Source organism: Dunckerocampus dactyliophorus, chromosome 7, assembly GCF_027744805.1.
Source record: "Dunckerocampus dactyliophorus isolate RoL2022-P2 chromosome 7, RoL_Ddac_1.1, whole genome shotgun sequence".
NCBI classification, from domain to species: domain Eukaryota; kingdom Metazoa; phylum Chordata; class Actinopteri; order Syngnathiformes; family Syngnathidae; genus Dunckerocampus; species Dunckerocampus dactyliophorus.
In genome coordinates, this window is record NC_072825.1 from 1,499,483 (window position 1) to 1,525,157 (window position 25,675).

General features: G+C 41.1%; 1 protein-coding gene across 3 annotated transcripts in view; it reads left to right on the top strand.

Annotated features, from left to right (window-relative positions):
• Window positions 1-25,675, top strand: part of gabbr1a (gamma-aminobutyric acid (GABA) B receptor, 1a) — a 74,196-nt gene that overhangs the window by 14,551 nt on the left and 33,970 nt on the right. For all 3 annotated transcript variants that reach the window (XM_054780693.1, XM_054780695.1, XM_054780694.1), the window contains exons 8-9: window positions 6,915-7,075; window positions 24,433-24,567. In XM_054780693.1, coding sequence (XP_054636668.1) covers window positions 6,915-7,075; window positions 24,433-24,567 — 296 coding nt within the window. The remainder of the gene's footprint in view (window positions 1-6,914; window positions 7,076-24,432; window positions 24,568-25,675) is intronic.

A 25,675-nucleotide genomic window follows, 5' to 3' on the forward strand; every position in this document is an offset into this window, starting at 1 on the left:
ATCACCGCCACCCACTTCCCGCCTCCCCGGCGGGGGAAAGGTCAGCCCTTGCCCCGCTCCTGTCTGCGTCAGCCGTGCCCAACACGCACCGCCGCAACATTAGGTACACTTGCGTCATCTGGTAGGAAAATTCAGCCTTTGCAAAGATAACCATGCTCACTTTTAAAATATTTCTGTTGATCTACATTGCTAGATATGTCAAGATTAAAAAAAAAAAATTATATTGAATTAAATAACAGTAAATAAAAAAAAAATACCAATAAAAAAAAAAGGTGTGTGTGGTCAAACAAAAATCAGCAAAGTACTTTTTTCTTTGAAATGACATTTGCCTTCAGGTATAATAATTGACATAGTAGCAAGAAGTCAATATATAAAACATACGTTTCCTTTAATGTAACACATTTTTTTGACACGCGATTACTGTGCGCACGTCCTGTTTGACCCTCGGCCCACACCGTAGTTTGAGGAAACGCGGCGGCGTGGCAGCTGATGTGAAGTCAGCTGCAACAAATATCGACTGGAAACAGGCAAAGATGCCTCTCTCGACAAGACCAAAGTTTTTGTGTCGCTGTGAGTCAACTTGTCACGAAGTACGTCGCCGGGAAGAAGGGAGAAGGTACTGGTGCACTGCAGGTATTCTTTTTATGGTCAATTTTTGCTTTAAACGGCTAGCTGAAATCTGGTCTAGGAGCTGCTAGGTACGGACAGGCATAGCCGAGGACAGCTATTTGGGGGCTTGTGTCAAATAGCATTAGCTCTCGCCAGCGTTAGCATCGCGCTGGCTGGTCACGGGGAAAGATTTTCAACACACACGTCACATACGTACATTATAGAGATCTGATTTATCTTATTTATTGTTTATTGTGCAAAACTATGACAGGAACAACATCAAATTAAAAGCGCTAAATGAATACAGAGCCACCATCCGCCAGGACTAGCCTGCAGGACTTGGTGCGTCCACATCAGCACTCAATAACGTCACCAAATATTACCTTTATGCATTTTCACGTAGTATCAGCATTTGGGACCAAATATGAGGTGAAAGAAAAAACAGAAAAATAAAAGTAGTTTTATCTGTGCATCGTGGGAGACGATGCATTGCAAAGTTCAGTGGTGCTTTCAAGGGCCGTGGAACAACGTGGAACAAGTCGCCGCTCGCATTAAACATGCAAATATTGTGGGATTCCTAACTATACTTACTTTTTGAATAAAGCAATGGCCCATATTTCCAAAATTTGTATCCCTTTACAAAAACAAATGGATGTCGTTTTTTTACAAATTATTTTATTGTTGTGTTTTTTTTTTTTTTTAATCATTGCACTTGAATGTTTCCCACGGCCCAGTGATTGGGCACCCCTGCCTTACAGCATGCTTGGGTCTGTGATACACTCTTTTGCACATTTGGAAATCCCGTAAGGGTGACACTTTTATACAATTGTCTTCTTTATTTTACAATGTACGACTACCGTCTACATCGACAAATGTTGAATCATATGGAATCGTATTGTTTGTACGTTGGTTCGAATTGTTATATTATTATTATAGATAAAATAATTATTTCTGTTACTGTAGACAAAACGTGATTAAATATTTGAATAGATTTATATATAGTGATTAAGTATGAGTTACTGTGGACAAAATGTGATTAATCATAATTAAATATTTTAATCGATTGATATATAGCAAGTAAGTATGAGTTACTGTAGACAAAATGTGATTAATCATGTTTAATCTTTTAATCAATTCATATATAGCGATTAACTATGAGTTATTACATAATTACATTTCTTTGCTAGCTTTGATTCTACAACCTTATAGAGAGGCGCGTGGTGCCTTAAATTGAAGTGACCTTTATGGTCACCTGCCCTAAAATGCCACAGCACTTAAGTTTACCAAACTATTCAAAACAGCCCCCTGGATGATGCGGCTCTACACACTACAGCCGCCATAATAAACATCTAACGACATTGTTATCTCTGAAAAGTGAGCATTATTAGCTTTGAAAAGGCAGAATTTCGGACGCCGCATCTCAGGTGTACCTAATAATGTGGCTGCTGATAGCAAACTGTAGGACCAGCGAGCGTGCGGCGCTTTTGACACTGCAGAGCATTGGCAGACTGCAGTGCACTGCAGTAAGCAGCGCCAAGCCAAGTTACTTGAAAGTGTTTTTTGCATCCTAACACAGGTTTAAAGGTGCCAGCGTGAGCAACGCCCAAGCCTGCATTTTTGCAACCTTTGAGACAAAGTCCTACGAGCAGCCACCTGCCTCCGCAGGGCGGGGGGCCGCTTAAAAAAACAAAAAAAACACTGTGCCCAATGCTGTTGCATCACTCCAGTAAAGCTGTAGCTAAAGTTCAGCGCTGAATAATTGATGGTGCGTTGGCTTGGTCGCAGGGCGGCAGCGAGCATGAGGAGGAGGTGGAAGGCAAATGCCAGCGCATGATGATGGCGACGCTCACCTTCGCCATGCGAGGCCTTGTTAGCGGCTAGTTGGGAGCACGCTCAGACAGCCACATCATAATGAGGTTTGGCTAATGAAGCGTGCTGGTATCGGAGCGTCTAACCGCACAGGGGTTTTCATTTTGACTTCAGATGTAATTGTCTTCTCCAACGGCGCTGGAAGTCATTTTTAAGAGGCAGCTTGGAAGCCAACGCCGCAATCACAGCCTGTAACGAGGACGGCGAGGATGAAATTCAATAAAAATGGAGTCGGAACAGCAAAACATACAGTAGCATATGGAACGTCTTTGTCAGAGAATTGACTGTTTTCACGTTTGCGTCTTGCATTTAAATATTCAATACCTTAACTAAACTTGTTTTATTATTGAATTTTACTCTGCATTCACATGCATTTCCACTGTTTTGCGCCCTCACGTCATAAAACAACACAGTTTTACTGCAACTTTCCTGGCTTTGAGGATTATTGCTGTTCATTTCTATTGTGCGATGTGGCGGCGGTCATTCATAACTGGTGGGAGGAGTGGCTGTGTTGATGGTACGTCTACGTTGCGCGTGCTTGGCCATGAGCCAGCTTACCTTTGCTTTGAATTGGTACATTATTATGCAAGGTGGCTGTGTGGAATAACCCTTAAAAGGTCCTGGGGACATTTTTTTTCATCTTTAAACCCCTTTTGGTTCTGTCTATGATCGAGTATAGGTGAAGTTTTACAATTGTCATCTCCGCTTTTTAAGTGAGGCTTCTGTACCGTGGCAAAAAGTTACACATTTGTTCCCAGTGTCAAAAATGTCCCCAAAACAATATTTATTACACATTTATCTTAATGTTAACTTATGCAATCCGTTGTTAACATTTGTGTTTGGGCTACTGGATTTCAACTTGTAATTGTTATAATTGTCCACCAGATGGTTCTGCTTTCCCCCCATTTAAAGCATGCAGCAAAATTCCACGTTTGTCAGGGGTGTCCAAACTTTTTCTACCGAGGGTCAAATACTGAAAAATCAAAGGAGGCGGGGGGCCACTGTGATATTTTTGTATTTTTTTTCTATTTTGTTAAAAAAAAAAAGTTCTTGCATAGATCAGCGGTGTCCAAAGTGCGGCCTGGGGACCATTTGCGACCTGCGGCTGTTTTTTATTGGCTAAAAATATAATTTGACCAGAAAACTAAACAAAATAACAACAGGAAAGAAAAGGAAAATCTGCAGTAATTTTACAAATATTAAGTGAAAAGTGTTAGATATAATCTAACAAGAAAATGTTGTAATTTTATGGGAAATAATGCTGTAATATTATGAGTAGAATATTCTATTGTTATTTTAGTAGCATCAATGTGAAAAATTTATTAAAAAAGGCTTCTTTTTCTTTCAGTCGCAATATCTCAAACAAACAAACAACAATTAAAGTTGTAATTTTTGGAAAATTAGGTTGTGGAGTAAGTTTTATATATAATGTTACAAGAACAAAGACAATATTATGTGAATAAAGTCCTAATTACAAGAAGATAGTTGGGGGGAAAAAATACTGTATCAGAAATTGAAAAAACAGCTAATAAGATATAAAAAATAAACTTGTCATATTATGAAGAAAAATTATGTTATTTTGCTAGCATAGCCTTGAAATATTCAAGGAATTACTTTTTTAAAAGTTGTAATATGATAAACAAACAAAACAAAATAAAGTTGTAATTTTTGATAAATTAGGTTGGGGAAAAAGTTGTAATATGATGAGAATAAAGTCAAAATATCATGGGAATAAATCCATAATATTACCAGAAAAACATTATGGAAGATTATTTAAGAAAAAAGTTTAATTATTTGGAAAATGAAAAAAAAAAAGTTGGAAAAAAGGGCAAAGGCCATCTTCTTCTTTTCCTTTCGGCTTTTCCCTTCAGGGGTTGCCACAGCGAATCAATTGCCTCCATCTAACCCTGTCTTCTGCATCCTCTTCTCTCACACCAACTACCTTCATGTCCTCTTTCACTACATCCATACTAATACTAATAATACTTCATACTAATGATACACTTTGTCACCTATATTACAAAGTTGAGATGCACTTGTTTCTTGGGATATACATTACTTGTTAGTTGCTTTACACAATATCAAAATGGCCCTTGTGTAACCCGCCCTGTTTCGCACCTGCCCGCACCGGGGCTCAAACACCTTCGTAATGGGAGGCGAGGGCCCTGACCACGCGACTAAAAGCCCCACTGTCGGCGCGTGTTCAGCGCAACTCTTGAGGCAGAGGGAGTGAGGTTTACCAACGTACACTCCGTTACACTTGCATTCTTTCATTTTTCAGTATGTGGCCCTGGAAAAGTTTGGACACCCCCGCTGTAGTTATATATACCCTACTGGTCAAAAGTTTTCGAACACTTCAATTTCTGTGGAGGAAAAAGCTACATTTTGAAGTGTTAAGATGGTCTGTCTTTCTTCATTGTTAATTAATTTTTTCTTGCCATTTTGTAGCAACAAATGACTTCCTCCGGTACAATGCTGTTCAACTGATGTTCACGAGGGTACAGTGCCACAGTGTGTTCCGAACACTGCTTTTAAGCAGACAGAGGCGGTAGTAAGTACTTCAAAACTTGGAGCACCTATAGGAATGAGTTGCACCGACTGCCACGGCTCGATCAACCTCCATTTCTGCACAACAGCTTTAAATTGTTGAAGCAGGCCTTTTTGTATCATTCTGAAATACACATTGTTTTTCAGTTTTGGGTAACCTTACCTTTTTTATTTTTAAACCTCTGGCGCTTCACCACTTACCTTTGTACCATTTCAAGCTAGTCATTGGACTTGAACCACTTGAATTTCAATAAATAACTGAAAAAATTGGGGTGTTCTAAAACTTTTGACCATGTACATCACAATAAAATGTAACAAAAATAGGAAAATCAACAGTAATCTTTCAAGAATAAAGTGAAAGTATGAAATTCCGACTTCTTTCTCATTAGATTAAATTAAATCTCTTAAAGGGATACCGTGTTCCCTCGCTACAGCCCGGTCCACCTTTCTGTTTTTTTGTGTTTTTTTGTGCGTATGAATGCTGTTACAGGCCGAGCCTGGCCCTTTAAGAATGTATATAAATACATATACGTATTTAAAGACAAAGCTTTGAGTTATTATTAGTTATTAGTTATTATTAGTTACTCATGTCACCATTTCAGCTTTTTTTTCTTTACATTGTGACTTTTTATTGCTTTTTAATTAGTCCAATGTGCCACGGACCGCAAATGGCCCCCGAGCCACACTCTGGACACTGCTGATTATGTAAACATATTTGAGGGGTTTTCGCTCTTAAAAAAATCCTCAAAACATAATTTATATTTGATAATACAAACAGTACCTTGAAAAAATTGACTCCTTTAAAGTGGAAAAAACTATGAAAATGCAATATTTTCACCGCCGTTTTGAGAAGCTGACATATTTTGTCCTCAGGGCTTTAAGTATGAGCTTTTTTTCTTTTTAAAAATGTGACACTTTAGACAAATAATACATGAAAATCAATGTTGCTACCAATCGTTGAGCCACCGGACCTAATAGTGTGCGATCCAAGTAGCGATAAGATGCTTGTGCTAGTTTTTCTTGACAACGTGACATCACCGGCTAGTGGCCTGGCGTGCACGTTGCAGCGTTTTCATTTGTTTTGATGCCTTTCCAACCGGGGTCGCGCAGGCAACAATAAAAATACAAATGAAAAACGCTTTTCAGGGAGATGTCTCTGCCTGAAACTTGCTGTTTTTACTCGGATGCGCGTGAACGGAAGTCAGCTTGGAGGTGCAATTGGCGGCCGAAAGATGACACAATAGTTCAACTCTGAGGGGATATCGCCGAGACACCCACTGCCTACCACTCGTCCATCTTGCACACACACACACACACACACACACGCACAGAGTGGTGATGAAGTGTATCAGTCGCAGCTTCCTCTTCCTGCTGCAAATCTTGTCATGTGTTTGAACGCGGCAGACTTTGCAGGGGGAGATGCTGCCTGCTGCTATTTCCACCACGTCTCTCTCTCTCTTTTCTACACTCTTTATTTGTCAGGGAGGAAGGGGGAGGGTGGACGTTGGGGGGGCTCCCGATCATCAGCACTGAGCGCCGGCTCTGGTGTCTCATTCGCGCCCGCTTCTTCTTTTTTGTGTGCGCTTAAAAGTCGTCAAGCTCCGACTCGACATTTGTGATTGATTTATTGCACCGGGAGGCTTCTTATTTTTTCCTTGTCTAAATTGGAGTGGCTTGCAGAGTAACAGCATCCTCATGTGTTTTGGACTTTTGGAAATTTTGAGTTCAGGTTCGATCTTCTCCGAGTGAAGCCATGCCGGGGATGAGCGTGTGTCCTCCGCGGCTGGTTCGCACATCTCGCGGCCATCCGTCCACCTTGCTCCGGGCGTCTCTGACCGTCATTTCCCTCTTCTTCCTCCTCCTCCTCCTGTGGCCGCGGCCGTGCGCAGGAAAGAAGAAGCTGTATATCGGCGCTCTGTTCCCCATGAGTGGAGGCTGGCCGGGCGGACAGGCGTGCATGCCCTCCGCGCAGATGGCGCTGGACCTGGTCAACAACCGGAGTGACATCCTGCCGGACTATGAGCTGGAGCTCATCCACTACGACAGCATGGTGAGTTCAAAACTTGTCTTTTTAAAATGTATTATGCATGGCTATCAGACTGTTTTACATATGCACATTACGTCTGGTCACTCCAATGCAAGAGCTGTGCCTTTGCAAAGATATTAATGCTCACTTTGAAATGAATATGTTTATGATGGTGCTTGTATCTTGGCAGTGGTGTACAACTGTTTTGGTGGCACTTGCAGTTAATAGGGTCAAAATATTCAAAACAGCTCCAAGTGTCATGCAGCTGCATACAGTAAACTACACAAAAAACATAATCAAAAGTGAGCACTTGTGTTATTTATCTTGTATTGCCTCGCTTTGGATTTTGTGTGCCAAAGAGGAAGCCACAAGTGACCTCGTCAATCAAACATGAGCGTTAGCGTTACCTGACTGGATTTTGTGTGCAGGAGTACCTAACACGGTGTCCAATCAACACTGAAGGCGCAGTGGTCCGTACGAGATGGTGACAAACGGATAAACCCGGTTTCACTTGTAAGAACCCAGCAAGTATAACCAGTCTGGCGCACGCCCGGGGTTCGAACCATGGTCCACCGAATTTGAGTCAAGAGCGCTACGCATCAAACTAAAAGCCTGTCGATGTCCAGCACAACTCTTCAGGCTTCAGAGAGTGAGGTTTACTCACACAGCCATCCCTGCTGGCATCCGTAACACAATGACCCTAAAAAATATACAGACCCTTTCCAAAAAATTTGAATGTCATGGAAAAGTTGTTTAATTTCCATAATTCCATTCAAAACGTTAAACTTTCATAGATTATAGATTCAGGGCCCACAATTTAAACGATTTCAAGTATGTATTTGTTTATTTTTATGTAATTTGGGCTTCCAGCTCATAAAACCCACGAAAACAGGAATTCAAAAAATTAAAATACTGTGAAGAAACATTTACTTCTCAGTTTTTGCAGGAAAAAAAGAAATAAGTTAGGATCACGTCAATCAATCAAAATATGGTACTTTCAAAACGATATGTCAATCTTCAATACTTGGTTGGGAATCCCTTTGCCTTAATCACTGCCTCGATGCCACGTGGCATTGAAGCAATCAGCCTGTGGCATTGCGTTATGGAAGCCCAGATTTCCTTGATGCTTGCCGTCAGCTCTTCTTTGTTGTTGGGTCTGGTGCCCCTCATTTTCCTCTTGAGAATACCCCATAGATTCTCAATGGGGTTTAGGTCCGGTGAGTTGGCTGGCCAGTCAAGCACTGTGATGGCATGGGCATCAAACCAAGTTTTGGTGCTTCTGGCGGTATGGGCAGGGGCCAGGTCCTGCTGGAAGATGAAATCTGCATCTCCATACAGATCCTCAGCAGAAGGAATCATGAAGTCCTCTAAAACATTCTGGTAGACTGTTGCGGTGACCTTGGATTTAAGAAAGCAGAGTTTACCAACACCTGCACCGGACATTGCACCCCAAATCATGACGGACTGTGGATATTTCACACTGGACCTCAGGCAGCTTGAGTTCTGTTCCTCACCCGTCTTCCTCCAAACCCTTGGACCTTGATTCCCAAATGAAAGGCACACTTTACTTTCATGGGAAAAGAGGACCTTGGACCACTGGCCAACAGTCCAGTCCTCCTTCTCCTTGGCCCAGTGGAGACGCTTCCTACGTTGACTCAGGTTCAGGTTCAGAAACGGCTTGACCCGAGGAACCCGACAGTTGTAGCCCATCTCCCGGATGCGTCTGAATGCCTCGTTCCACTCTTTCTGGATCTCTGCCAGATTCTTGAATCTTCCCTGTTTGATAATCCGCTGAAGCCCACGGTCATCTCTTTTGCTGGTGCATCTTCTCCTGCCACATTTTGCCCTTCCTCTAGACTTTCCATTGATATGCTTGGACACAGCACTCTGTGAACAACCAGCCTCCTTAGCTATGAACTTTTGTGGCTTACCCATCCTATGGAGGGTATCAATGATGGTCTTCTGGCCAGTTGTCATGTCTGCAGTCTTCCCCATATTGAACCGAAATGAGACAATTGAACCAAACTGAAGCAATTTAATGACACCTGGGGAAGCCTGTGCAGGTGATTTGAGTTTAGTAGATGATTAGTGTGTGACACTCAATTTAAAACATTCATGCCCTGCAAAATTTGGGCTGATTTCTTCACAGTATTCTAATTTTTTGAATTCCTGTTTTTGTGGGTTTAATGAGCTGGAAGCCCAAATTATGTAAAAATAAACAAATAAATACTTGAAATCATTTCAATTGTGGGCCCTGAATCTATAATCTATGAAAGTTTAACTATTTGAATGGAATTATGGAAATTAAACAACTTTTCCATGACATTCTAATTTTTTGGAAAGGGTCTGTATGTTAAAATGTTCAAACGATCCCGTTAGGTATTGGGCAGAGTGTCCTGTATGGGACGTGGGCACATCCGCAAAAACATGCATGTTAGGCTACTTGGAGACCCTAATTTGTCCACAGGTGTCAATGCTTGGTTGTTTATATGTCTCTTGTGATTGGCTGGTCAACAGTCCAGGGTGTACGCCACCTCTCGTCCTCCAAAAAGTCAGCTGGGATAGGCTCCAATCTACCCCCGTGGCCCTAATGAGGATTAAGCGGCATAGAAAATGAATGAATGAAAAAGGATGCAAGGTTGTTATGTATTTTGTTATGTCCTTTGATTTGTCGGCATGGCATCAGCATTTTGGAAACCCCAGTAGATTCTATCTATGGTAGAACCTCGGTTTTCGACATGAATCCTTTCTATGAGGTCTTACTCTAATCGAAACGTATGAAAACCAAAGCAATTTTTTCCATAGAAAATCATGTACTGAATCCCTCCCAGACGTATGAACAAAAAATGCACCTTATCGAGAAAATAACAGTGTTTCTCACCTTCTTGGTCAAAGTTGTGGGACATGGAACTTTTTTGGGCGTTCTGGTGGCTTGGTTTACAGCTGTAATAAAAAATAAAAAGCACACAGTGCACTCAGAAATGCGCAGTGCGCTTGAACGCCTCATCAGCACAGAACGCACAGTGCTTCCAAGGAGGAAAGAAGAAGACAAATACAGAGTTGTTCATCGTTCTGAGTCACCACTATGATATACATACTGTATATACGTACATATACAGTCATGGAAAAAATGATTAGACCACCCTTGTTTTGATCCACCATTTTAATGCCTGGTACAACTAAAGGTACATTTGTTTGGACAAATATAAAGATGATAACAAATATAGCCCATAAGAGTTTTAATTCAAGAGCTGATATCTAGCAACTTCCATGCTTTTCTTGATAATAACCAACATCACTTCAGTTCTTACATGAATAGCTGAGCTATTTTTGTTGTCATTTTTATATTTGTCCAAACAACGGTACCTTCAGTTGTATCAGGCATGAAAATGAACAAGAAACTGAAGGAACAAGGGTGCTCTCATCATTTTTTCTATGACTGTATATACTGTACATATATGTTGTGTGAGATACAGTGGTGTGAAAAAGGGTTTGTCCCCTTCCAGATTTATTATTATTTTTTGCATGGTTGTCACAATTAAATGTTTCAGATCATCAAACAAATGTAAATATTAGTCAATGACAAAACAACTGAACACAAAATGCGTTTTTTAAATGAAACTTTTTATTATTAAGAGAGAAACACCCCCCCCCCCCCCCCCCCCCCCCCCCAACCGACCCACCCCTCTATAAACATAACATAACTGAGATTAATTGAGATCTATCACTGTGGAAAAGGTTATAAAGCCATTTCTAAAGCTTTGGGACTCCAGCCAACCACAGTGAGAGCCATTATCCACAAATGGCCAAAACATAGAAAAGTGGTGAACCTTCCCAGGAGTGGCCGGTCAACCAAAATGACCCCAAGAGCGCAGCGACGACTCATCCAAGAGGTCACAAAAGACCCCACAACAACATCCAAAGAACTGCAGGCCTCACTTGCCTCAGTTAAGGTCCGTGTTCATGACTCCACCATAAGAAAGACACTGGGCAAAAACGGCCTGCATGGCAGAGTTCCAAGACCAAAACCACTGCTGAACAAAAAGAACATTAAGTCTGCAGTCAAAGACCCTTTGGGACCCATTGCATCTGGTGTAAAAGTAACACCACATTTCAGAAAAAGAACATCATACTAACAGTAAAATATGGTGGTGGTAGTGTGATGGTCTGGGGCTTTTTGCTGCTTCATGACCTGGAAGATAAATGGAACCATGAATTCTGCTGTCTACCAAAAAATCCTAAAGGAGAATGGCCGGCCGTCTGTTGGTGACCTCCAGCTGAAAGCAACTTGGGTTCTGCAGCAGGACAATGATCCAAAACACACCAGCAAGTCCACCTCTGAATGGCTGAAGACTTTGGAGTGGCCTAGTCCAAGTCCTGACCTGAATCCTATTGAGATGCTGTGGCATGACCTTAAAAAGGTGCTTCATGCTGGAAAAGCCTCCAATGTGACTGAATGACAACAATTCTGCAAAATTCCTCCACAGTGCTGGAAAAGACTCATTGCAAGTTATCACAAACGCTTGATTGCAGTTGTTGCTGCTAAGGGGGGACAACCCCTTATTAGCTTTAGGGGGCAATCACTTTTTCACACAGGGCCATGTAGCTTTGGATTTTTTTCTACCTTAATAATAAAAAGTTTCATTTAAAAACTGCATTTTGTGTTCAGTTGTGTTGTCATTGACTAACTGCCACCTTTATTATATTATATTTAAATTTATATATAATTTTACATTTGTTTGATGATCTGAAACATTTTAGTGTGACAAACATGGAAAAAAAGATAGAAACCAGGGAGGGGGCGAACACTTTTTTACACCACTGTGTGTGTATATATACTATATATATATATATATATATATATATATATTATATATATATATATATATCATACAAACCAACAAATCAATAACTTCTGTTTGTTTAACGTAACATTTGTCATTTTTTTGGCAAATTGCACATTATTTTTCATTTTTCAGTGACTAGTTGAAGCAAATTGGATTGCAATATGAATACATATATTGTATTAACTACAGCACGCTCCATAGTCTCACACTTATTTATGATCAGTGCACCCCGCTGCCCCCACGCACACGCCCGATCGATACCTCGAGGCCCCTCATTAGTCCCATCGGCGTCTGCTGCGCCGAAAGAGCAAACACACCTCCTACTTGCGGCTCATCAATCATTAATCATGGTGGCATTTGAAAATGTCAGCCCATAACTGTAAGTCATCCAGTCGCTGCCCCGGGTTACCATCCAAGATGCAACAGTTTGATCACACCGTAGTGCCCCCAGTGCAGCACCGTCAATATATCAGGGGCAAGACAAAGTGGACAGGCCTGCAAGCAGTTAATTCTTGCTACTAGCTTTATTGTGATTGGTGAACATGGCTCTGCATTGGTATGCTCTTAAAGAGAATAGCAGTACGAGTGTGTGTGTGTGTGTGTGTGTGTGTGTGTGTGTGTGTGTGTGTGTGTGTGTGTGTGTGAGGGAGAGAGTTGGCATGGCAACACAGTCACTCTCCAAGCAAAGCACATCAGGTTTGAAAGCGTGTGCAGATGAAGGCTGCGGATGCATGCGGCACGTGAGTGTGTGTTGCTCAGCACAGCATCCGCCGCCAACGTAAAGCTAAAACGATTCCATGCTGCAGATTCACCGGCGATTGGAGAAGGTGGCTCGCTTGTCGTGTTCCAGGAATCGCTGCTGCTGCTTGCCGCCGCCTCCGGCTGGAGAAGCACACACGATGCACACGACGTCCTGAATAGACGGAGGCTGCTTTGTCTCCACCTCCGTGCTTAATTCCTTGAATTAAGTCAAGGAGCGGATTTATGGCTGTGGCTCCCACAGCGTGTTTGCAATGAGGCTTCCGCCTTCTAATTGCACTAAACTTTCTCACATGGCCTGAATTGTAATGAGCATCTTAACCCTGCCTCAGGAAGAAAAGCCATTAGACCAAAAGGGATTCATTAGCTGTAATATTTCCATCCACTTATTAGCACTCGCAGCACATTCCTCTTTGGACGAAGAGCAAATACTGTATTCATCGGTCTTGGTTTAACCGCGAGATGACGGAGCAACTGGTACTCTTGTTTGCTTGCATCTCAGCATCAAAGTTAACTTGGGAATGCATGAAACACACGAGGCAAGAAATGAATGCATCACAGCATATCATAGCAATCCCCACACTATGCAAATATGTCCCCAAGTGGCTAAAGCGTGTAATAAGATCGTGAGAAAGCTCAATTCTCAGCATTCACACACAGCAGTTAGTTGACATGCGATATTATTGTGAAGTCTTGCCTCCCAGCAGTCATGCATTATATATCCTTGACACGCAGCGGGGTTAGCGTTGCGCTCACACACTATTGTATTTTTATTGGCACCCGTCATCAGCGTGAAAGCTTGTCTCGCAGCATTGGTGCAAGTATTTAATAAGACACAACATGATTCATTTGCGTGCGAATGTTTTACTCTCAGCGTTCGTAAAACATTTTCGACACACAGCAGGATCGGCGTGAGTGCCTGATTCGACGCATTTGCACAGTATTGGGTTTTTAATAGGGCAGTCAAATGACTAAAATTTCTAATCAGATTAATCACTGTTTTTAAATGAATTAATCATGATTAATCACCAGCAACTATATTTGAAATATGCCCATTTTTACCTTTTTTAATGAACAGAAAGATTCCTGACAGGACAGGATTATATGTATTTGTATGTATTAACAACGCCAAATGACCTGAATATGTCCATCAAGCTAAAAATACCACACAGGTCTAAAAATCTATTTAGACACTTGACATTAGTAGTAGAACATTGAAATCACACTTTAAACCCTGTTATTATGAGCAATGAGGGGTTGCCTTCAAAGACATCATGTAATGTAAGATAAATGTACTTGTTTTCACTGTATTTTCCAGCAATACTTATATATGGCAAATTGGACGTCCGAATTAAGAGTTCCGAAGTGAGTGATAAGAATATCCACTACATGTTTATTTAAACGCACACGCGCACACACACACGCACGCATTATAAACCTGTTTTCGTGGTGTTCGGAGTGTCCCTGAATGCATCAGGCGGTCTTGTAATGAGAATGAGGAAGTGTGGTTCCCAGGAAGAACGGACCACAGACGTGTGTGAGCTGGGAGATGCATACAGTGTATGGTGCCGGGATTGCTCTGCTGTTGATGCGTTCAGGTCAGAATGAAGTTGTAAAAGAGCGCAGACTCTGTGTGACTGTGTGGGGACTGGGGACTGTGCTTTGGAGCACAGTGGAGAACTACGTCTGCCGTCATAACAGAGAGGTGCGCTTACTCCGTTGCGCGTGCGTAGTTCATGAAATACATTAGTTCTCGCCGTCAACTCATTTTTTTGACAGCCCTCGTTTTTACACAAAATGACATTAGTGTCGATGCGCGTGTCGCAGCACTCACAATATTGTTTCGTGCCCCACAGTATGAGTGTGAATTCTTATATTGAAATGAGCATTCGTGTACATCAGGGGTGTCTAAACTTTTTCCACCGAGGGCCACATACTGAAAAATGAAAGGATGCAAGGGCACATTGAGACATGCTAAGAAACTATATTGTATATGTAGCCCAAGAAAAACTGCATCCCAGCTGACTTCGGGTGACAGGCGGGGTGCACCCTGGACTGGTTGCCAGGGCACATATAGACAAACAACCATTCACACTCACATTCATACCTATGGACAATTTAGAGTCGCCAATGAACCTAACATGCATGTTTTTGGAATGTGGGAGGAACGGGGAGAATCGAACTCAGGTCTTCCCGATCTCCAAACTGTGACTATTTTGGCCAACATGCTAACCACTAGACCAGTGGTCCCCAACCCCCGGGCCGCGGGTCATTTGTTACCGGGCTGCACAGAAAGAAAAAATAATTTCCATGTTGTTTTATCTTGAAAAGTGGCCGGATTCTCTCTGTTACATCCGTCTCACTTGACGCATGCCCATTGTGGGTGTGCTAACTTTATCTCATGCCGCACAGATAGACTACTACTGTATTTTTACCATTTTTCTTTCACCTCATATTTGGTGTCAAATGCTGATACTATGTGGGAATGCATAAAGGTAAGTTTGATGGCTTATTGAGTGCTAATGTGCACATTTGTCTGAAGTTAATTCATGCTAGCGCCCTGCCTTTTAGCACACACGTCAAACAGCCATGTAATCATCTCTCTGAAAACACTTGGCTGGAACTTGAACTGGTGGATGGTGGGTCGCCATTCATTTTGTGCTTTTAATTTGATGTAATTCAAGTCTTAATTTTACACAATACATCATAAATAAGATAAGTTAGATCGCTATAATGTACAAAATTTTCTGTTTCAACTTTCTTCTCGTAATTATGACTTACTGTAATTCCCATAATATTTAGACTTTTACTTTAGCTTTTTCTGCAACTTCAATTTCCAAAAATTACAACTTCACCTGTTGTTTTGTTTGTTTCTCATAACATTACGACTTTTTAAAAATGTCGTCTTTTGTCTTTCATATTTCAGCGTTATGTTACTGAAACAACGTTATGTTTTCCTCATAATATTACCGCATTCTTCTTAGAATGTGCTGTGGGCCAGTAAGAAAACCAGCTGCGGGCCGCACTTTGGACACCACTGATTTACACCGACACTTTTTTTGACACTTCCGAAAACACTTTTTGATGCACAGCGTGATAACTGTGATTCCATGCATAAAAAATACGCAAAAGGGCATCCGTGTGAAGGCTTGTCTCTCAGCATCCATAGAAGTATTTTCCAAGTGTCAGCAGCGTGTGTGGTCGATTGTGAGCATTGGCACTATGTGGCCTTATTGCCCTCATTCTGTAGAGAAGGGATGAAGTGTGACTTAGATTTGCGAAGTGGTCTTGTCATACTCGGCCAGAGTCGTTTGCGGCCATTAGAGTGTGCAGCATCAGGCCGTGTCAGCTTGTTCAACAGCATACAATATTCATGCCGCTCAACATTTAATCCCGGCCGTCCAGAAACGGCGCGGTGGCTCAGTGGCGTGTTTCCTGGGCTTTCAAGGCCACAGCATCCCACTATTTACAGCCCTGTGAGAGCTGTATACACTGACACACTCACACACATGCGCGGCACATGCTGACACGCCGGTCGTTGCCATGGTTATATCAAAGCTGAGACTGCGATCTTTGATCAATTATTAACAGCGACGGAGCGAGACGGCGCGGATGCGTGGAAACGGTGAAAGGAGGTGCTTCCTGCGCCCCTGCTCTTTATTTTAATTGGCAGCCGTGACACACTTTTCCATCCGCTGTCACACATCTCGCCGCTCTCCGTCATGCGTGTCCATGAAGGCCCGCCAGGCCTCCCGGTGGTACGCCAGAAGTAATTAAGACCTAAATTGCGGGTTTTTAAGGGAGCACGGCACGTGATTGAAACATATAGGCTCTCCCCAAGGCCCTTATCTTAGCACTGAGGCCGTTGCTTTATTTCATAGCACGACATTAGAACATCTCCCGTCGCTTGCTGAGCCTCACGCACTGACATTGATAGCAGCCCGGAGAACTGTGTTGCAATTGGTTACATTCACACTCATCTGTGTGTCATCTGTGTGTGTGCGTGTGTCTGCGAAGGTGTCAATCCAGGAAGTCTCACAAGCCAAAACAAGGGCTGGAAATAACCAGAGGGTTAGACAGCCTGTTGGTTTGACGAGCCTCTGTAAAAACACTCTTGACAGTGGATTTAGGCTACCTTCACATGAACACACTCATTAGCAACTGGTGGTCCATGGACACATTTTGGGTGGGACAGCAAATGGTATTAAAATACAGAGGAACCTTGGTTTTTGTTATGAATTTGTTCCCAAAGGTCAGACGAAAACCCAGACGCATGAAAACGGAAGCGCTTTTTCCCCATCGTGAATATTGTACAGTAAATCCAATTCCAACGTCCCAGTTTTTGTATGATTCGGTTTTCGTTGAGAATGTTAGCCAAAATTTGGTCTTGGTTTTTGTACACTGCCTCAGTTTAGATATAATACTTGTACAATGATCAATAAAGTCAAATTAATATCAAAATTGCACTTAATATGACTGCATGTGCAGTGAGTACAAACCAAGGAGGAAGATCTCTACAGTATTTGAAAGACAAAGAGGAATAGGCTGTATGCTAACTACAATCAAACCTCCGTTTCCATGCCCCAGTTTTTGTATGTTTTGGGGGATGGATGAAAATTTGCACCAAAATTTTGCATACACTGTTTTTGTACAATACCGAACGTAACAAACTCCAGTCAAACCTTGTTTTTTCAACACCCCGGTTTTTGTATTAGTAGATTTTCGGCAAAGAATTTTGCCCAATTTTTGCACACTGTCTCGGTTTTCTTACAATATTGAACGTAGCCAACTGCAGTAAAACTTTGGTTTTCGTACGCCCCAGTTTTTGTATTATTCGGTTTTCAACAAAAATGTTGTCTCAGTCTTTGTATAATGTCCCAGTGTTCGTACAATATTGAACGTAACAAACTCCAGTCAAACTTCGGTTGCTGTACACTCTAGTTTTTATATGATTCTGTTTTCGACACAAATTTTCGCAAAAAATTTGCCTTGGTTTTCGCACAATGTCCCAGTTTTCATACAATAGTGAGCGTAACAAATTACAGTCAAACCTCGGTTTTTGTACGCCTTAGTTTTTTGATGATTTTGTCTTTAATGAAAATTTTGGCACACATTTTGCCCTGGTTTTCGTACATTGTCTCAGTTTTTGTACAGTATTGAATGTAGCAAACGCCAGTCAAACCTCAGTTTTTGAACTCTCCAGTTTTTGTTTGAGCCGGTTTTCCACGAAAATTTTGGCAAAGATTTTTCCTTGGTTTTCATACACTGTCTCTATTTTCGTACAATATTGAATGTAACAAACTGCAGTTAAACCTCGGTTTTTGTACACCCCAGTTTCTCTATGATTCAGTTTTCGTCAAAACTTTTTGCAAAAATGTTGCCTTTTGTAGAATACTGAACGTAACAAACTCCAGTCAAACCTCGGTTTTTCAACGCCCCGGATTTTGTATGATTTGGCTTTCATCAAAGAATTTAGCGCAATTTTTGCCTGAGTTTTCGTACACTGTCTGGGTTTTCTTACAGTATTGAACGTAGCAAACTGCAGTCAAACGTTGGTTTGCGTTTACCCTAGTTTTTGTATGATTCGGTTTTTGATGAAAATTTTGGCTAAAATTTTGCCTTGGTTTTCGCATAATGTCTCAGTTTTCATGCAATAGTGAACATAACAAATTTCGGTCAAACCTCAGTTTTTGTACACCTTTTGTTTTTTTATGGTTTTGTATTTAATGAACATTTTAACTAATATTTAGCGCTGGTTTTTGTACAATGTCTCAGTTTTCTTACAATATTGCACGTAACAAACTACAATCATTCCTCGTTTTTTGTACATGCTAGTTTTCGTTTGATTCAGTTGTCGATTAAAATTGTGGCTAAAATGTTGCCTCGGTTTTTGTACAATATTGCATGTAACAAACTAGTCTGTCTGTCCTGTGCTTTATTGCAAAATGGAGTGCCCAAGCACAGCATCTTAGGCGTTGCTGACTCACCGTCTGTGAATTTCTTATTGAGTGTGACTCCTAAATAACCCGCCATGGGGCCAAATAATGTTGCGAGTGGCAGCAATTTGATAAAGAAGGTGAGAAACACCATTGAATTCAATGTCACCAGGATGTGGGAGAAGTCCACCTTAACAATAACACGGCATTTGTCGAGTCTTAAAATTTTTAAGAAAACAAAATAAAACATGTCTAAAGTACCAGTGCAGCGTGGTCCAAGCACAACCAGCTAGTGTGTTGTGGGCTCCTCGGGCCTCCCGTTCTCCTTTTGTTGTTTTTTGCCAATATGCATGTGAAATGGGTCTTAAATTATATTATTGATGGTCTTTAAAAAGTTTGAAAACTGCAGATTATTTTCATGTACACCTATAATTATTTTCTACAAAATGTATTTTTTGTTCATATTTCTGAGTGTGTGGATCGGATTCATTGGATTTCCATTATTTCCTATGACAAAAAAAATCCTTTTTATCGAGAATAATTGTGGTTTTACATGCAGGAAACAATGTGAAATCATGATATCATCCTACATTATCATCCATTAGTGGTGAGCAGCTGTACATTTTGTACTTTAAATGTGTTTCATAAGTGTGTCAGGCATATTTGGGGGTTTAACCTGGATTGTGCTGCGAATGAACAATGGCAGGAGGGTTTGGAGAGGGCTGGAGTGAGCCGTGTGTCAGAAATAGACATTTTTAGGAATGTATCAGTTACTTGTGTAATTTCGCCAATTGCGGGTGGGTTCGGAACCGAACTTTGTCCTAAAGCAGGGATCTACTGCAGTGCCCCACTGGGATCCAATATCATTTTAAAAGGCCCTGAATTGAGCAGGATGGGGTGTCTTTAAAGCAAATAGTTTTTTTTGCCCATCATCAACCATCCTTATCTGAGACATGAACACTTCTTTCTTTTTTCTGTACATTCTAAAGATATAAAAACAGTTAAGAAGACGCTGCTAAGAATGCACGTAATGGGCAACACTTATTTCCACCTATAAAGCCTTCTGAAATGAACTCCAAAAAGCACCAACAGCGCTCCATTTACATATAATGTGACGTGCGTATTAAACAAGCTACAGTGACATTTTTGTTCTTGCCATAGTCACGCCAATCGAACTACTTACTACTACTCACTGGCATATAGATACCTTGCCACACCACACCGGCTAGCGACTAGCTTCACCACATGCTCGCCCGTAGCGCGTCAGCACTATGCTCTCAATGCCTCAGGCCGCTACCAAAAGGTAACGCTACATATTGGAGCTGCTGCTGCTTTTTTTGTTTTGTTTTTGAGTTTGGAAAAGTTCACACCTGCAAAGTGTACGCGTTCGTTTCCATGTTGCTCTGTCAAGTCAATGCGCCCGCGAAGGGAGGTCAGGTAATGCTTAAAAGGATGAAAATACGGCAAGTATTACATGTTATCATGAATGTACCTGTTACAGCATGGAAATAAAACCATAAAACATTGTTGGGGGATTTTATATCTTTAGAACACACAGAAAAGAGAAGGACGTGTGTGTGTGTTTGTGTCTCACATAAGGATTGCGGATGATGGGCAAAATTGCAAACAAAGTGCAGTTTTCTCTTAAATAAACAGTACACGCATGTCACCACTTGTCTCCACCCCTCTGCTCATACACACATACCTGCTTTGTTTACATCCCGAACGCTGCACAGCCTGATTGCACCCCCCCGGCCTCCTTCATCTCCAAACCCCCTGAGGGGAGGAAGTGATCTGTGAAGTCAGCCGGGTGATTGAATGGAGGCGAACAAAAAAAAAACGCTGCCTTGCACAAGCTTGTCTTTTCTGGTTTTCCAATCAATAGCGTGACGCTGCCTTCCCTGTCCATGCTAATTCTGTTAAATGTTGACCAACAGTGCAAAGAAATGATGCTGATTAAGTTAAGCATACTAAATAATTAGTAATTATTCTATATCTAGGGTTGCCAGCTCCCTGAAACATGAATAAGGGGGCACCCTGTCTTTTTTTTGTTGCCTTTTTTTATTTGTGTGAAATGATTTTTAGACAACGTGACTCAAATCTGAAGTTAATTGCATGTTTTGGAGTAATACGAGTACACAGCAAACAAATTGTTCAATCATTTTTTAGCGCAAAATTAAAAGGAAAAAATTAATGCAGCAGAACCTCGGCTAGCATCCACCCCGTTTAGCATGTTTTCAGTTAACATCAAGAGATTACACCTTTGGTTTACATACATTTTCCGCTTAGCGTACAATACGATGCGTGTCTTATCGTGTTATTAATACACTGCATGAGTCCAACTGTGTTCTTAATGTGCGTCCTTGGTGTCTAACAAAGAAGCTAGCTTGCTAACAATAGGTCAGCTATGACAAATGACATCTATGCTAAACAAGCAGGTGAACGCAAGCCGAGGCAAAATTTTAGTAAAGATTTTGTATGTTAACTGAAAATCGCGCTAACCGAAGCGGACGTTAACCGAGGTACCACTGTATTATGAGTTTATTCTCATAAAATTGCAACTTTCTTTCTCGTTAGAATACAACTTTTTAAAGATATATATATTTATGACTTTATTCATGTAAAATTACAGTTGTTTACTATTTCAACTTTCTTCTTGTAAATTTTCTTCTTGTAATTATGACTTTATTCCCATAATATTTAGACTTTATTCTTGTAACATTATATGTACCGTATACTTTTTTGCAACCTAAATTTTCCAAAATGTACAACTTTGTTGTTTGTTTTACATCTATTTTATTAATATTTAAACTTTATGCTACTGAAATGACATAATAATAAATAATATAATAAATAATATTTCAACGTTATTCTTGTAAAACTACAAAATTTTCTTGTTCGATTACACCTAGGCCTGTCACGATAATTAATAAATCGAAAGTAAAAAAAAAAAAAACAGGTCGATAACAGTGACACCCTCAATAAATGGACATGTGCTTGGATGCGTGTGTTTCCGCGTATCACAAGAGGGTTCACTCTGCATCTGTCTGTGTGCATCGGTTCTACAGTGGAATGAACGGAGAGAGTGAGCCCTCCTGTCCTCTCATTCAGCCTCTTTGTGGAGGCGTGGCCACCTGTGAGTGGCTACAGAGGGTTAGCATACGCTAACATGAATGAAGGCACAGAAGCGATGGTTTCTGAGGCGAATGCCACAGCCGACAGTCCCAGGTGGGAATATTGCGGTTTCAAACAGAATTAAGAACGTGAGCGCATGAACACCAGCGACCGACACGGACAGTTTTCTCAACTGGGAAAAGAAACCGTCGATGCGGGTGCTCGGGCAGCGGAGCCCTCGTCACGAAAACAGTGCAAAATGGTGCGTGCTCACAGACAGTGTCACTCGCTACATTGCAACATATGTACAAGCAACTTCTGTGCCAAGCTAATGTGGCTCACACAGGTACACTATACTTATGTAGTGAATTACAAATGTGAATTACACCTTATGACAACAATAAAAAAATGTTCGATTATTGACGATAATTTGTAGCACAATTATCGACCAGAAAAATCGTGACAGGCCTAATTACAACTTTATTCTTGTAAAATTACTGCTTGTTTTTCCATTTTTTTCTGTTTTTGTTGTTGTTTTTTTTTTTTTTAAGTTTTTCTTGTTGAATTATATTTTTAGAATGTGCTGTGGCAGATTTTGCTTCTCAAAATCAGTCAGTCTAATTAGGCACAGAGTGTGTTCCTTTGCAGCAAAATCCAGGACAATTCTGTTTTTCAAGCGAAGGTTGGCAGGCAACCTTATCGATATTGGTGACAATCAAAAATGAGAGTTATTATCTGTGTAAATGCGGAATACGGGATCCATCTTATTTATTAGATTGTGCAGGTGGAGCTGGCATTGTGAAGTCTAATCCGCCATAGTGGCACACGCATAATGCCAGCATTTGCACTTTCATTTCCTTTCATGCCTCAGGTGCTGTCAAAGCTGTGATAAAAGAAAGAAAAATATGACTACGGCCTAAATGTGATCGGCCTTATCTGTCTTTACGACAGTTCAAACACACATTGTGCTAACTTCTTACCTCGGAAGGCTAAAACTTTTCAGCGGCTCCACATGAGGCCACTGTGATCATTCCGCCTCCACGGTATTTCTGGGCTCTTCTGCTGTGATCACCTCGACAAGACAATGGCGCCGCAAAGACAAACAGTCTAATTGAGGAGCCGTGTTGGTCTCGGCCGTCACGGCTTGCGGCGCGATTGTTTGTGACACCCATCAGGAGAGTTTGCATTGTGTTTGTTTGGGCCAGCCGCTCCTCTGCGGCCCTGAATCATCACACGTGTCAGGACGGTTTACGCCTGATGCCGGCGGGCGGCACCGCGCCTTTGCTTTCTGTCATTCATCGGTCTGACGGGGCGGCCGGCGAGACATACGGCTTCCTATCAGTTACTTTCCTCTTCCACCTGTTGTGGTTTCGGGTTTTTGCCTGTGTGAGAATTCAGGGAATGATTCCTCCCATCGGAAATAATGGAAGTAATCTGTTCCGGGGTCAAACTGCTGCCAGCATTACTTTAAAGATCCCATGTTGTCATATTTTGCAATAATTTGAAATAAGTGTCAGAGGTGCCACAATAGTGTTTTGGAACTTAGTGTTGCGTACTAGGAAGACGCCGTTTTGTATGTACTGTATGTAGCTCTGTATGTAGCTTTAATGCTAATTAGCTGTGTCTGTCCACCCCTGCCTCCGACAAAGGATGTGTGTGTTTTTTTTTTAAACAGATACAGTAATCCCTCTCCACTTTGCGCTTTAAATTTGGCAGGTTCACTCAACAGGGTGTATCAAAAAAAAGTAGATTCTCCAAAAAGTAGCCACTAAACTTACAATTGAATATTTTCATGAAATGTCTTTATTTGCATATGTTGGTATGAGTACGATACATTTGTACCCGTTGGCAGGTCTGCACTAACATTGAAAGTATTTCCTGCCTGTCACCCACCTCCCGACGCCACTTCCTGCTAGCTTAGCACATTCGCTGAAGAAAAACAAAATGGTCAAAGGTACAGCTCCCGCATCTGTAGCTGACTGATAGATAGTTGGCAGAGCACCAGGCTGCATTTTAAGATGTGTAGCAAAGCCTCTTTATTTATTTATATATATATATATATATATATATATATATATATATATATATATATATATATATATATATATATATATATATATATATGTATGTATGTGTATGTATATATATATATATATGTATGTATGTGTATGTATATATATATATATATGTATGTATGTGTATGTATATATATATATATATGTATGTATGTGTATATATATATGTATATATATATATATGTATGTATGTATATATATGTATGTATGTGTATATATATATGTATATATGTATATATATGTGTATATATATATATGTATATATATGTGTGTGTATATATATATATATATATATATATATATATATATATATATATATATATACAGACCCTTTCTAAAAAATTAGAATATCATGGAAAAGTTGTTTAATTTCCATAATTCCATTCAAAAAGTTAAACTTTCATAGATTATAGATTCAGGGCCCACAATTTAAACGATTTCAAGTATTTATTTGTTTATTTTTACATAATTTGGGCTTCCAGCTCATTAAACCCCTATATATATATATATATATACTGTATATGTGTGTATGTATGTTCCAAAGTGGTTGGTGTACACAGGTGGCGGTCTCATCTATCTAGGGGTGGGTGTTTCCATCACTTCTTCTTCTTCTTCTTATTGTGATTGTTTTTCTGATGATGTCCGTCCAGTGCGACCCAGGAGAAGCCACCAAGCTGCTGTATGACCTTCTCTACACGGAGCCCATCAAGATCGTGCTGATGCCAGGCTGCAGCGGCGTCTCCACGCTGGTGGCGGAAGCGGCTCGCATGTGGAACCTTATCGTGGTGAGTTCACCGTTTGTGGAAAATGACAAACTCCGCTGCCATGGGAACACTGAAAACAAAAATGCACTTGTTCACATGAAATTCAAATGTAAATGGGAGCTGCTTTTGCACAAAGCAGCCCAAATCAATGTGGCGTCTGGCTGATTTTGAAAACAGTCTTCGCCTCACGTAATCAGTGCTGACGCTCAGCGAGACAATTTAGCAAAAGACGTTGACAAGGACATAATAGCGCGGGACAAAGCACATTGTCCAAACTTGTGTGTGTGTGTGTGTGTGTGTGTGTGTGTGTGTGTGTGTGTGTCGCTTAACACGTTTGTTTGTCGGCGTAAACAAGAAAGACCGCAGCTGTCTTCTGCTTTCCGGAGCGGATATTTTTGCAGCCTTCTGTGCACCGTGTTCCCCCGCTCACTCTGCTCTCGATTAGCTTTGTCTGGCAATGGAAGGCATTGGTCACGGAGGACAATCACTTCTTGTCCTTCCTCCTGCACACCTCAAACTGCACAAAAGATATCTGTCCGTCTTTACGACACGCTGAAACTACGTCCTCACCGCCGCACTCGATTACTTCTGCCTGCGGCAGCCTCCTCATATGTCAAGAGAGAAACCTGCATTTCCTGGATCAGTAAAGGGATATAATTGCCTCCTCTTTTCACTCTGTTAATTTGATTCTCTCTATCCGTCTCTAAAAGCACGGTGGGCCATTGATCGAGCGCTCGAGGGCTGCGGGGAACCCGACGAATTGTAATTAAGAGATATTATTTGATGTCGTTGGGGGATGCTGGCATGTGGGATCATGCTCGCCTGTTGCCGCTTAAGTCTTAATTGTGTTTTAATTCAAGTTCTTCCGACTGTTGGGAAATCTTCTTGGCCTGGAAAAGCAACAATTCCACCCAGCAGTGACAGTTGAGTTTGGCTCCTTTTAGCTTTTAGTAGCCACCATTAGCACGACAAATGACAGCTCTTGAACATATTCAGTGGCATTTGCCTTTTTTAACACCCTGTTAAGCAAAAATTTGTAAGGATTTTTTAACAGTAATATTTAATGTGAGCATCAAACCTGAGAAAAATCAATTATTTCTCTCATGTGCTCTACTTTTCACTGGGAATG